The sequence below is a fragment of the Ambystoma mexicanum genome, chromosome 6p, assembly GCF_040938575.1.
Source record: "Ambystoma mexicanum isolate Mex_15411 chromosome 6p, UKY_AmexF1_1, whole genome shotgun sequence".
Classification (NCBI taxonomy): Eukaryota; Metazoa; Chordata; class Amphibia; order Caudata; family Ambystomatidae; genus Ambystoma; species Ambystoma mexicanum.
Window position 1 is genome coordinate 1,314,241,543 of NC_090935.1, and position 14,992 is coordinate 1,314,256,534.

At 45.8% G+C, this 14,992-nt stretch overlaps 1 protein-coding gene across 3 annotated transcripts in view; it reads right to left on the reverse strand.

The window, feature by feature from the left end:
• Positions 1-14,992, reverse strand: part of SH3GL2 (SH3 domain containing GRB2 like 2, endophilin A1) — an 830,288-nt gene that overhangs the window by 25,528 nt on the left and 789,768 nt on the right. For all 3 annotated transcript variants that reach the window (XM_069625975.1, XM_069625974.1, XM_069625976.1), the window contains one exon: positions 376-503. In XM_069625975.1, the coding sequence (XP_069482076.1) occupies positions 376-503 (128 nt within the window). The remainder of the gene's footprint in view (positions 1-375; positions 504-14,992) is intronic.

The following is a 14,992-nucleotide window of genomic DNA, read 5'->3' on the forward strand; positions in this document are numbered from 1 at the left end:
GAAAGTCAGTGCCTGATTTTACTCCATATCTGCCATTCTGTCCAGGGTCTGAAAATCAGTGATTTCTTCTGCCCCAAATACGCAAAGCACCACTTAAATCACTAGAAGTAACCAACAACAGTTAATAATGGGTGTAATCTGACCACGCAATGACAACGGATATGAAAGGAATGTGTCGTAGGAGGCATGGCTCATGTTAAGCGGATGCGCAACATTGCTCTTCTAATATGTGTCTCGGCAAATCCGAATCAGCTCAAACATTGGAAATGAAGAAAGAATTTGGAACACTCCCAATTGCAAGGATTTGGCCACAGAATTCAGAAGCACAGAGTAAGCAGGGTGCCGTATCAGAGGCACCCGTGGGGGAATGCGTACCTGATGGTTTAGGAGTGCTGGCATTGGAGAGGCCCCCATTGTGCGGGCTGTCGGCTGTAGCAAGCTCCAGGCTCATGCGCGGCTTTGGCTGGTACTCCCTTCTTGGTTGATTCGCAGCTTCTTTGATTCTGCAAAACACAAGAGAGAGGAACACCAACAGTCAATGCATCTTAAAGAATGACTGACTGCACACGTCAGTGTCATGTGCTTTGCACAGCACACAGCTGTCAGTTGACAGTGTCCTGTCTGCAATGAGGGTTCATAGTTATAGGCCATGTTAGAAAGCCATGGAATGCAAGAGTCTGCTCTGACCAGAGCCTTCTAAATTATTTTTGTGGAAATATTCGAAACATTTTAAACATTTATTGCATTCAATTTTGCAATTTTATTTTTTATTTTTATTTTTTATTGTGCATTTAGTTTAATTCATGAAAGGTTTAAGCACATTTCATATCAAAAGAATTATAAAATATACTTGGTTCTAACGTATTTCATCAAATAATAAAATTCAAACGTGTTCCATCGCATGTAAAATAACTCTTATTTACAACAGCGTACATCCTTTTGACACAATCACCATATAGAAATCAAGCTGTTTCAGTTAATTTTTCATCATTGTATCTCCTTCCATATGTGATATGCTGCTGTGCTTGCTATCACAGAAGTATGACCAAAATTGATCTCCTAAGCTATCTTCCACGTTATTCAAAATATTTCCATAACCTTGTATGTACCTAGGCATTAGAGATTTACATCTTGTCAAGATATGGTGACTAATCTCCATCCCTCCATTACAACATCTGCATAATCTTTCTGCGTACAGGATATCTAACCATGCTCCTGTAAATTCCCTTGTTTGCAGAACATTCATACACAGCTGTAATATAAAGCGCTTGAGCTCAATGCTGGATAGCACTGTCAGATAGAGAGACGGTGTATGTCTTTGCCAACCCAGTCAGACTAGATCCTGATATTGCATCTTCGTATTAAGAGTTTCAACGTTGTTTACCATGTCCCAATCCTTTCCTTTCGTTTTTATTTTATTCTCCACATTGGGGTATTGTTCTAATATTTCCGAATCTAGATTCAGTAGTGCAATAAATCTTACTGCTGATTCTCTAAGTGATGTCACAAAACTGTTTTAGACTGTTTATCTAGTGATTTTCGCATCAGCCTATACAGGTAGTTTGAATCGCCATTGCAACCTTTAAATTTTGCATATAACAATGTTCTTTGTATTTGCCATGTAGTTTGCAAAGAAGTCACCCCATACTCCAAATAAAGCACTTCCACTGGTACTGATCTCGTAATATTTATAATAGAACGAAGGATTTTACCTTCCAGGGACTCTAGCCAATCAATCCGGTCAGCGTTCAATGCAGCCAATCTGTACATTATAGTAGGTATTATGCTTATTCTGTATATTTCTACTAGGTCCTCTATGTGGTTATCCCCTTTATGGCTTATGCAGTGCTTTATCGCTAACCACTTCTTCCAAACTTTGTCCCAAACTTTCTCATAGTGGCATGTCCCAGTAGTGCTTGCTGTTATGAAGAAAGCCAGGTAAATATACTCGGCGACGTTTGCCAGGGAAGAATCATGGATCTGCCAAGTACATTTTTTCTTCTTTCCGATATTCTTTTGACTTAGCCGCAGTGTTTTTGTTATGTTTATATTTATCACCATTTCATTCTTTACTGCGTATTTTGCAAAATAATTTAATGACCTCTGCAACCCGATCTGGGTACGATCGAATATAACTATGTCATCAGCGTAAGCCAACATAGGTATCTTCGCCCCGTTAACACTAGGTGGGACATTTTTCATTTCAATAAATACTTTTTCCATATCTGCAGTAAATAAGTTATAAAGTATTGGTCCAAGTACACACCCCTGTTTTAATCCTATGTTTGTCTCTGGAAATGTCGTACTTTGCCCTACATTTAACCGAATTGCAATGCTTGTATTTTGATTATAGCTTTTTTTCTTGATTTTTTTTATGTATCATTTTGTGCCTGGCATGGTGGTGAATCAATGATACTCCCCCTCCCTTTCCCCACCCTGCCTCAGAACTGCCCGGAATCAAGCAGTATGCTAAGACCATAGATTCACGTTCAGACATTTATTTATTGAATTACAAAAAGGGCCCAACTTAAAGTACAAACTGGTTCTTCCCAAAATCAAAAAGGTCACAATGGTTCTTCTCCTCAATTTTAACTGCTCCTTTCCACCTTTGCGAAGATCCACAATTTCCTTCCAGGTCATACCAGGCCAACCAGGCCCCTTCAGCTAGAAGGCAGTGGCTTTTTTCGCTGTATTGCCATGAACCGGAGTCAATGTCATCATGTTGAAACAGAAGTTTGTACTTATCAGATATGATATATGTGGCTGTGTAAGTAGCATAAAAACAGTTCAGTTCATGCTGTCTCAATATACTGCACAGCTGTCTATACGCGCTCGTTATATACCGTTTTCCTGGATCTCTTGCATAGGTTTGTACCCACCCAAAACTCATGGTTGACTGTTACCCATCTCTGCAGCATCAAGAACCTTCACAAACCTAATCACTGGGAAATCAATCTACTAATTAGAATCAGCGCCGCTAAAAGGTCTGTCAACCAACCACACCAATTGTTCACATGTCCCTTTGTTGTCCTTCTCAGTCCTTGTAGTACAAAGAGGTTCCTTTGCCCCTATTCAGTTCCCTTGGTGTTGCGGGCCCAAGGGTTTTCGAACCCTTCAAGTGATGGACTAGTTGCATGCTTTTCGAGGCCCTGTACCCAAAGACTGACTCTAGTACATAGACTGGTTAGCAAGGGAGAGGGTAGTTCAACAGGAGAAGCTGGGTTAGAGAGCAGAAGAGGTAGTCCTTTTGGTCTGCCCTGCCCGATGATCCTCATGTTTCTTTCCCTTTTGCTTCTCTGATCAGTGTTTATCTTCCATGGCTGACTCTCGTTCCTCCTCCCACCTCCTGTTCCTGTTTATGGTTGATCTGGCACCCCCGGAACCTTCCTGCTATGACTGACGGTAGAACTGTACACCTCCTCCTCCCTAGAACCACCTCCATATCCGATCTTCCCACCTCCTCTTCGCTTGATGGTACCAGTTCCTCCTCCTCCTCTACCCCCACTTTACCTTCAAATGATACTACCACCACTTCTTACATAGCACATCCATTTGCAGATGTTATACCCTCCTCCTCGTCCTCTATGCCACATTTGCATCCTGATGTTATCCTCACCAACTCGTCTGCATCTCCTCCGCTGGCTGCTGTTATCCCATCCTCAATAACACCTTCACCTATTGATGTTATCACCCTCACCTCTTGCAGCCTTAATCTTACCATGACCTCCATTTCTCTCTTAGCTCTTACCACTTCCTACTGCTCTCTGCTGCTGCCACCTCTCCAACCTCTTCCATCACTCAAGCCTCCTCTTTCTCCAACTCCCTGCATTCTCCAGCCGCCCATGCAAACCACATTGGACTGACTGGGTCTCTGGCATTTAAAGTGCTCTCCAGTCTCCCCCTGGGGTGAGCCTTTGGTGAGGGGCTGCACTCAAGTCCTGTAATTTGGGGAGGGGTCGGATTCGTTGCTGCACCTAGCTCACTTTGGCTTAAGGGCCGGGACCCTGCTTTCATCAGGCCTTTCCACATCTTGGATGTAAGTTTCCTTTTCCTATCACTATCTTGTGCTATGTGTGCAGCACCCAGGCCTCTTCTTTCTTAATGGTAAAAGTCAAGCTACAAAAGGTTTTGGCAAGCTGTTTAAACCCTCTCCAGAGAGGGATAACTCTGCTGGAAGACAACGAATCAGTATTTTTTTTCCCACACTGGAAACCCTGCATTCAGAAAGCTGTAAAGTACCAACATTGCATCAAGCATGGGCCTCTGGGGCTTGCAAGAGTGGCTCTTCTGATATTGCAGAGAAACATGCAGAGAGACGTGACCTCACAACACTGTATCGTAATCAGTTCACCAGAGCTTGCAGAGCAACTTGTTCGGTTTCTAACAGTACCTCAGTAAATGTTACTATTGTCTGGTGATTGAAATGGACTATGGCCAATCGGAAGTGTTGGTTTGCACTCTCTAGGACTTTGGGTGTGCCTAAAGAGATCTTCTAGCCCTTTCTGTTAGACAGGATCATGGTTCCTCTGAGTGTCATGCGCTCAACTACTGGGGGGCAGGAAGGGGTCACGTTCACCAGGACCATCCTGCACTTACCCGTTGTGGGACTGGGGAGGGTCAAGACCAACAGGACTGTACTGCCCTGAGTTTCTGTTACTGCCTCCAGCCCTGCGATCGAGACGAAGGGAGGGTGAATCGGGCATCCTTCACATACTGCACTCCGGCCCAAGATCTGCTGGCTCGGGGATGCGCCAGCCCCCGAACCCTACTCTTGGTCTTCAGAACCAGGCGAGGGGCTTCATCACAACCCAGACGACCACAACTCCCTTTACTCTGCCGGCATCATGAATAGCCCTTCCCTTTATTTTCTGGTCTAGGTGAATATATTTGTCTTAACCCACAATTATCTGATTCTCACAATATTCGATAATCTCCAAACTACACAAACCTTTAAGACATTTGTGCAATTGAGTTTCAGCAGTTACTGGGAATCTTTAAGAAATGGGTGAGGTTGGCGTCTTTTGCTGTTTGAGAGCTTCCGCGTTTTAATTTAGAAAGGGCCGTTGGGGCTGTTGACAAAACATAAATGCCTAATTTGCATCGAATGTATTTAAAGAGAGAGGCAGAGCGAGAGAGAGGGAGAGAGTGAGAGGGAGAGGGAGACAGAGGGAGAGAGAAAGGATGAGGGAATGTAAAGGAAAGTGAAGCTTTATTTGAGAGCAGGATTCTCGGGTAGAGTGATGTCAGGCAGTGCTCAACAGAATATCATTTTATTTTTGTATGTTTGGCAAACATTTTAAAAAAAATACCTGTACTTGACAGAAAGGCAGGCTAGCCAGGCCAGGCCCTTCATCATATTTTGTACTGGAGGGGTGTCATTGAACAGCATGCACTCACAAATGACAGAATACATAATAGCACACCAGATCACACCCAACAACTTGAATTTCGTGACCACAACATGGAGATTTTGAAGGGTGATGATGGTGATGATTCGGCTCTGGCATTAGTGGCAGGTAGATTGGGTGTGTGGCACAATACACCACCTGCCTGAGAAAGACGGAGGAGGTATTTACGCTAGAGAGGCTTGACTGAATAAGCCCCAACACTTGGCTGAAGATATCATAGCACACTAGCTCAAATAGCAGCTCTTGATGTTTGCTGCTGCTGCTGCTGCTGCGGGGGAAGGGAAAGGTTTTTGATGGTTATTTTTCAGGCTGGTGGTCATCAGGCAGTGGCATTGGTGGCAGGTGGACTTGGTGTGGAATGCAGCACACCACCTTTAAAAAAGAAAATTAATTATTATAATAAGTGCAGGATCAGGATTCGAACCTATGTTGCCTCTCTTCCAAGACAAATGCGTTGCCCCTGAGCTATCCTTCCTCAACCGCATCAGGAAGGGGACCGAGGAGCAATTTATGCTGTGGTGGCCTGACTGAACGGCCGCTTGCATACACACATTTCATTTTGCTGATACTTTGGGGAATGGAACGTTTTTTGTGCACTCTCTGGAAACATTGTTTGCATGGGAGGGTAGTGAAAGGGCTGTGGCATTAGTGGCAGGTTGACAGTGTGCCTGACACAAACCACCATCTGCTTGAGGGCAGGGAGGGAATTTATGCCAGGCAACTAGACTGCACAAGCAGTCACATTGCAGCTTGCTTCAGAAGATGAAGCCAGATCCAAGAATATGCAGCACTACCTAGCTTTGCAAACACACACTGCCAGTGCTGGCATGGCCTGGGGTGTGTGATACAAAAAGCAAAACCAATTAAGGTGGCCTTTGAGCCAGCGGCCAAATGTGGGAGAACGAGCTAGAGGAAGTCATGGAAACGCTGCAGAGTTTACCGCAGAAACAGCTGCCACTGCAATTGCTGTGGGTGTGCACCTTGTGGCTAGCAGAACAGTACAGAGTGACAAGAAGCTCAGCTATACAAGCTACAAGTAGCCCAAACATTCCAACAGTGGTTTCTATGGCTGGTGCTTTCAGTGTCACCACTTGTTTGCACCAGTGAGGCAGAGTTATGAGAGGGGCCCGGGTGATGCTACTCAGTCGATGGGTGTCCAAAACAGAAAAGGGTGGAGGTGCAGCCGATCTGGGGATAACTATTCCCTGATCAAAATCTGAACTATTTCTTAGTAGTGTTTGTTGTGTCTGGAAATAGAACTGTCCCTGTTTATAGGGTCTCTCCCAGAGAAGTGATAGGTGCACCACGTATCAAGAAGGGGAAAGAGACAATAGTGAAAGATTCCATTGAATGTCCTATGATCCATTCCTATCCACATGTCTTGCCCAATTCCGGAATAAAAACCCTGGTTCTTTGAAGTTCTACTCTGATTCCCAAAACATGTCTTTTTTATTTTTTTTTACATTTTAGTTTTAATATTTAGATCTGTTCAGGTTTTTTTAAACAAGTGAAAGTTGAAGCCAAAACAACATGAACAGCCGACCGCCACACACTGTATGTGCATTGACAGTTCCTCTTATTGCCTGTGTCAAAACAGCAACATTGCCAACAATTGAAATTAACTTGAGGTGGAGCGTCAAATAATGCTGTAGCCAACTGGCCAATCTCTACTCCTCCAACATTTCTCCCTGGCCAATGATGTACCCACACGCTAGTCCGGATGTTCCCAGCTGCTGCACGGTGTTCTTCATGTCCCTGATGTTTGGGGTACTGGGACACACACACACACACACACTCGAATGCTACCAGGAATTGATCTGTGCCAGCTGTGGGCATGCCCCATCACTGTGTGTGCATGGCAGTCTCAAGGCAAGGACACGCTTGTGCTAATGATGCTTAAGTCACGCGCTGTCCGCAAGGTCCCTTCCGTAAGAACAGCCTCCACATCTTCACTGGATTTGGGGTGCAAAGGTTCGTGCCTTTCCCAGTGTTTCAGGTGGTTTAGGAGGGTTGGGGTGCATAGTGAATGGGTGGCAGATATTTGCACCCTCCTGATAATCGCCTTGCACAAGGAGCCCATCATTTTAGCTTCAGCGCTGCACCTTGAATTAATCCCAGGCCCAAGAGGATGATGGGAAAGAGGGGCATTACTTTTGCCCTAAATGCACTTCCAGGGGAACTCCTGAGCTTGCCTGGCACCCTAATTGGGTTGAGGGACTCCTCCTGACCCTTGCAGCACTTGCAGGGCCGCACTGTCTCCAACACAACTCATAGTCTCCTTCGCCACCTACTCAGGCTCCTCCACGAAACTCAGACCCCCAGTGTCGCACATTCCTACCTGTCTTTCAGGTTCCTCCTACACCTCCTCCTGCTAAGTCATCCTCCTCACCCCAGCCCCATCATGGCTCCCAGGTCCATCATCATCACCAGTATCACCATCAGCCCCAGCAACAACCCCAGTAGTAGCCGCACCTACAGGGCTGGAGGCAAGTCTGAACATGTTCACTAAGTGCCCCCCCCCCTCCCCTGCTTCTTCATGGACGGAAACAGATCCTCGTCCACCTGAGCCGCTGCCTCAGGATCACTGCACTTCCTGATGGATGAGGGTGCAGCTTTCTCCTCACACCATGCTATTGTCTTCAACATAAAAACACAGCAGAAAATAACAGACCAAAAAATGTAAAAAAAACAGGTGCAAAAAGAATGTCCCCATATTTCACCAACAAGGGGAGCACATGAAAGGATTGCCAAAATAAATCAAACCCTCAAAACCTAAAAAAAACTGACATCAAAGTAGGTTTTCCCTTAATAAACCAAAACACAAAAAGGAGACGTTACCGAATCCTTCACAACCGGAAAATAAAGTAAGGGTTCCCAGCGAAACGGTATTGCTCGAAAATCGCGAAAATAAAATGCGGAATGTGCTTTTACTGCGCATTCGGCATTTACAAAAATGTCGAACCCCCACAATACCAAACAAGGGGACCGGCGGTTTAGGGCGTGTCTCCTGCTCCCCTAGAAGGATGTAATGGGTTCAGGGGTTGGGGGGTGTCCCCAGCTTCCATTACATGGAGAGTGGGGGATAATAACGTTTTAAAGCAAGAAAAAAACCAGAACCCTACGGCTGAAGTTCCAACCCACATTTGGGATTAGGAACTGACGTCGCAGGGAGAGGTCCGAGACGAGGGAAAGGAAAAAAGGCAAGTGCGGCACCCACAAGTATTTAGAGGAAACTGGGTAGCGGCCAGGTAAGGGGGGGGGGCAGGAAATAGTGCTCTAAGCGATCACTGCGGGCCTCCTTTTCTCGGATTCTGTATTTTCTGACACGAAATTAGGGGGCGCGCAGTGATCACACAGATCCCAACGAAACAGAACAGATCGACGTGTTCATGACCGGCTTTTTACACGTTTGCATTTTAAACGTGTATTTTTTTTGCAGCTGTCTTTTCAGCTTTTTAAAAAAAAAATGGCGGCTTCCCCTCCATCTCAGCACCACCACGTCACTGTGACATGCGACACCCCAAATTCCCTACCCCAAACACACAACTCATATATAATTAGAAGGAAAACAAATCAGTGAAAACTTCACGTTGAAAATGCTTGTAACTTGTAAAAAGCCGGCAGTGAAAAAACGTATATGAATAAACACACAGGGCCCTATTCATGGTCGTGTTTTATAATGGCGCAATCCCATAGGAAAACGTTCCGTGTAAATCCCTACACCTTAGCAGGTGATCACATTTCTGCCTAAGCTACCAACAATATATTCCCAACTCCTATTAGTATGGCTCAGCCCTGCCTCAACTTCCTGTAGCACAACTCAACCCAGAAAGCAAGCAGGAAGTTGGTGGCTCTCTATACAGCATCCAAATTAGCATTCCACCCAAGAGCTTGCTCAGATCCCACTGAGAGAGACCGGAATTCCAAATCCCTGATCTCAGACGGATCCGTGCACAGGCTCTGAATCGGGGCATGGGCTCCCTGATCTCGCTCGAGAAGTTTGGCTGCTAGAACTCGACCACGGGCTGAGGATTCACTGAATTCAGTGGTTAAGCCCATGGAGATTCGAAGATGGTTTTAGAGGCCGATTCATCCAAGTCTTAATTACTCATCTCCTGTCAATGTCTGCCGATTCTGTATAGATTCTGAACAGCCTGCAGCTCGGTGTGCTGCGCTTCAGTAGAAGGCTATTCTCACCCCCTTTTCCCCATTCATCACATTTCAGATGGAGAAAATGTATTGCATGGGTCTCATAAATGAATGATGACAGTGACACTTCTTACAGGGAAGTATGCGGAAACCCAAAACAGCATCCCTTTTAAATGTGTTAAGCACAGTTTGATGGAACAGACTCTGATTCTATCTGAATTGTACGATCGAACTGAAAAAAAGGTCCGACAGTACAAAAAGTCTGAAAAATGCTACCACCAAAGTTCCGGTCACCAAAAGTTTGAACCTTTGGTGGTAGCTTTGTAGGTAAGTATAAAAAAAAAATAATACTGCAGGGGCATCCGGGGTGTCCCCCGCAACACCCCGCTCACTATACTGTGTGGTATAGTGAGCGGGGTGTTGCGTAGGACACCCCTGCAGCCAGGGGTCGAAGTGTACGAAAAGAAGTAGTGGAACTATGTTCCCTGCTGGCCTGCACCCACTCCCCACGAACCTCATCACCACGCCCCCTCCCACACACAATACAAACTCCCAAACACTTGCTCCTGCTGTTAAAGCGAACGTTCAGTGCAGTGCACTGAAAATGCAAGCTGCAACGTCTTCCTACACTTTTATTTTAAAACGAAACCATTCCGGAACGGTTGCTTTTTAAAATAAAAGCATAGGAGCTGTAAAACATAATTTAAAAAAGTAGAGGAGCACCACTCCCGACCGCTCCTGCTCACTTCGAGCACTGCCTGCAGCACACCAGAAAGACATTTTTAAAAAAGGACCCTGCGGTGCCGGTTCCCGATTACGGAAGTGAAAGGGAACTGGCGTCGCAGAGACATAGCCTGAAGAAAAGGTAAGTAGGGTTGGTTTATGTTGGGGGTGGGGCTGGGGGTGGGGGTGTGTTGAGGCTGTGCGTGGGGCGGTGTCATGGGAGTGGGTGTGGGTATGTAGAGGTTTTGAACGTGTGTTCGCATGGGAAATGTACAAACCTTTTGTGGTTCGTACATTTCACATGCAAACTTTTCGGCCGCGGGAAAATCAGCCGCGGTCGGATCACGCAGATCCATTCTATCACCTGTATCCATCCACTGATCAAGCAACTTGTCTTTATGTATTACTGACCTAGTGTTAAGATTCTAGAAGCATAAAATAAGTTAACAGATTATGGGGCTGATTCATGGAATTATTTGAGCCGAAAAACGGGGATTTGTGCGCCATTCTGCCCACAAATCCGATTTGTTAAACAGGGATTTGCGGGCAGAATGGCGCACAAATCCCCTTTTTTCGGCGCAAATAATTCCATGAATCAGACCCTATATATTTAAAACATGTTTTATGTTTAAAACTAATAAAGCAGTATCTTAACTCGGAAACGTCCAATAAGCCCGAATAAAAAAGCCGAATGGGAGATTTGGGCGAATTTCGGCCGTTCAAAAATTCCAAACGGCCGGAAAGTTCGACCAGATCCCCCATTTGGTTGTACGGGCTGTGGGGGTGTCCCCCGCAACCTTGTTCACTATACAGTGAATGGGGGTTGCAGGGGTGTCCCCCGCAGCCGAACTTGTATGAAGTAAAAAAAAAAAAAAAGAAAGGACCCTGCGTCGCTGGTTCCCGATCACAGAAGTGAAAGGGAACAGGCGTTGCAGGGACAAGGCGAGTCGGTAGCACACAGCGAAGTGTGCCGCCGCAAGGTAAATAGAGGGGTTGGGGGTGTGGTTGGGGTTGGAAGTCTGTGGCTGCAATGTTCAGGGGAGAAAGACCAAAGGTTTTCTGGAAAATAGCTCAGTCTTTTCTCCCTTGAATATTTCCGTCACAGGCTTCCAACCACAATCCTCCCAACTTTAGGCTATCAGAGTGCTGTACATTGATTTCTTCCAAAAACTATATATTCATTAATGAAATATTTTTTTTATAAGTACATTCAAATAGTAATTTAACATAATCTAAAAGAAGCAAATACATTCGGCAGAATAGAAAAATCATAAAACAGAACTCAAGAGTAACTTTACCCCGTAAGTGCGAAGGGTGAGTATGACCGCCCTAAATGTACATAAGGAAATTAAACAAATGAATTTTCAAAGCTTTACAGAACAAAAATAAAAGATGGGAGGAGGCCGATGAAAATTGTGTGGAATTTCATGTACAGGTGCAGTCGCGGGGAACGGCTCATTGGATGGGGCAGCCCGCCACAAACACCCACCCGGACTCTGGTAGCAAGTCCAAGGGTGTTAATTGGGACTTTGCAAATAGTTGTGGCCAAGGGTTCTCGGGTAGTTCTCAAGGATGAGCGGTTTCTTGGGGAATTGGCCCTTGGGCGTCCCTCTCTTTCTCACCTTCCCCGGCCATTACCCTTCTCCCTAACCCAGGCGTACTTAACAGGTGTTAGTACTATCGATCAGTACGACCTGTGGTCTTTGCTCTTTCTGGGCCTAAGTATGACTTCACTCAAATGTGAGCTAACTATCTCCATTGGCATCTTCTAGCTTTTCGTCACCTATCCTGCATGGCAGTCTTATGGAGTTAGGCAAGGTGCCTTCTTTCACCCGGTGTCACACTTACTTCCTGACCCTTCACTTATTTTGGTTTCTACAGATGTTCTCCTCCCACCGTACTACTGTCCCTCCAATCTCTCGCTCTGCCTTTCCACCTCCACCCTTTGATCTGACTTCTCCTCTCACTTCTCAGCTCCATCACTTCTTACTGATGCTATCTCCTATTACCTCCATTGTTCCTTTTCTCCCACTCTACCTCCTTGCCTTTGGCTATTCTTCTTGTTATAGGCTCTCTCTCTCTAGTCTTACCACTACCTGCTCCTATTCTCCCACAACCTGTTGCTCCTACTACTCTTCCTCCACTACTGTTCTTACACTGCTACGAACACTATGGGCCTCATTACGAGGTGGGCGGAATGGGTTTAACGGCGCTGGTAATGGTGCCGGTGCCAGTAAACCCATTCCTCCCTATTACGTCTGGTCAGACCAGACGTCCTTTGCGGGTCCTGCAAGGGGACCAGGGAGCTAATAACGGGCCCATTATTAACGGGCCCGTTATTAGCTCCCTCCCCATTGAGCCCTATGAGGGCTCGAATGGGGATGGGTTTTTTGAATGAGGAATTACCGGGTCCTCCAAGGTTGGAATGGCCCAGTAATTCCTCATTCAAGTAACCCGGACCCAGACCCGAGTTTGGAGGTAGCCACGCCCTTATTAAGTGCATGGCTGCCTCCAAACTTGTAATGAGGCCCCATTTCTTTACTTCTTACTACTACCGGGAGGATAGCTCAGGGGCAACACGTTCATCTTGGAAGCACAACAATGCAGAGCAACGCTGGTTTGAGTCCAAGTCCTGTGCTTAGAGACTGGTCTCCAGTATTATTGTTATTAAAGATAAATTACAACAAATGCCAATCTATTTATCTTTCTACTCACTAGTGCCACTATCGCCCTCTACTACAATTACCATTTTAATGCCCGTTTCTCACACTCACTACTCCTGCTACCTACTGGTTCTACTCCCAAATACTATTACCACCACTACGCCTACTCTTCACATTCTCCGCTCTCATACACAAACACTCCACAGACCCCTCCTTATAATAGCTGTCACACTTCTTTCGCTCTCTGGTCTCTGAGACATCCTCCTCCACCTCCTCCTGTCCTCGCCCAACTAACCCACCCCAAACATTCACACACACTTACTTATATAGCTCACACCTCCCACGATTGTTCCACTTACCTTATCCAATAGCTTACCTGTCTCAAGAAGGTGTGGCACGGGCAAGGTCAGAGAGGGCTGGTAAACCCTTCCCTATCTTGCCACATTTCTCACAATTACCTAGTACTGGTCAGAAGGGAACTTCAGTTCCCTCTTCCCTATGCCTGAGAATAGGCCTAATTTACCATTCCATGGTGGTTTAGTGGGAACTTTACCAGTAAGACCTTTGTCTTTAAACAATTATCCCCGGTGCGCTAGTGGTGGCGGTGTGCAGGTCCATTTGTAGATGTTGCGTATACTCGTAGAACCTCTGCGGCATCCTTCTCATTTATGGCTGGTGTTGTGCTGTTGGTTGCATCCCCAGGGATACCGGCAGTCCTCTTCTGCAAAACCCCTGCCATTGTTGCATGCTAGGTGCCTGCCCGTGGCATTCGGCTGCTGGCCTCTCTGCGACCCAACATCTTCCGGATTGCAGCAGGACCGGCTGAAACCCAGCCAACGACTCCTTTCTCTGCAACGTGGTCCACTGGGGACTTGATGCCATCAGGTAAGCGTGAGGAGGGAGAGGGCCTGTTCACACATGCTCAAGCACCATGGGTGGGTTGGGGTGCTATTTAATCTAAGAACATCCTAACTAGTCATGTATTAGCTAAGTATGCAGGTCTGCTCAGCACCACAGGCTTTTAGGTGATGCTGCTGATCTTGAAAAAGTTTGCCTCTTAAGGGGCAACCAATGTAGAGAAATCAAAATCGACGAAGCGTCATCAAATTTCACCAGGCCTTTGATCAACCAAGCCACAGATTGTAAAACATTGTATAAGGGAGCTAGGGAAGAGGGCAGGGTCGCATGAAGATTATTGCCTTTATCAAGCTGTGATAAACCTAGGGCTTAAACAGTCATGTGGTACTCTAGGAGGAATACACTATTATTTTTTAATAGCCATAACAAAATAATCCAGGGTTGATTGATTTGTGCAGTTTGTCCCTTAAAATTATAATGAAGAGAAGAACCAGGGATTTAGCAGAGGACCCCAGTGTCGGAGTGATACGCAAAGAAGAGACCGTAAGCATTCTTGAACATGAGGTCCAAGTGAAGAGCAAGAGACCGTAAGCATTCTTGAACATGAGGTCCAAGTGAAGAGCAAGAGACCGTAAGCATTCTTGAACATGAGGTCCAAGTGAAGAGCAAGAGACCGTAAGCATTCTTGAACATGAGGTCCAAGTGAAGAGCAAGAGACCGTAAGCATTCTTGAACATGAGGTCCAAGTGAAGAGCAAGAGACCGTAAGCATTCTTGAACATGAGGTCCAAGTGAAGAGCAAGAGACCGTAAGCATTCTTGAACATGAGGTCCAAGTGAAGAGCAAGAGACCGTAAGCATTCTTGAACATGAGGTCCAAGTGAAGAGCAAGAGACCGAAAGCAATTCTCTCTTTAAGGGGTGACATTTTAGTAACAATAAAGACATGCAGGGCTCAACAACACCTAGAAATTTCCCCAGGTAGACCATTTCCACCACAAATGACAGTCGAATATGTAATGCGGGGTCACCTGCATAATGGTGAACAGAAATCTGGGAACGTCCAGCTGCTCCATGTAGACATTGAAGATCAACAGTCATAGAACAGAGATCGCAGGCATGCCACGCCACAGGGGCATCCCTGGGGGCAAAAACTAGAGGGAACCAACTGCGCAATTTCAATAGGGCAGTGGT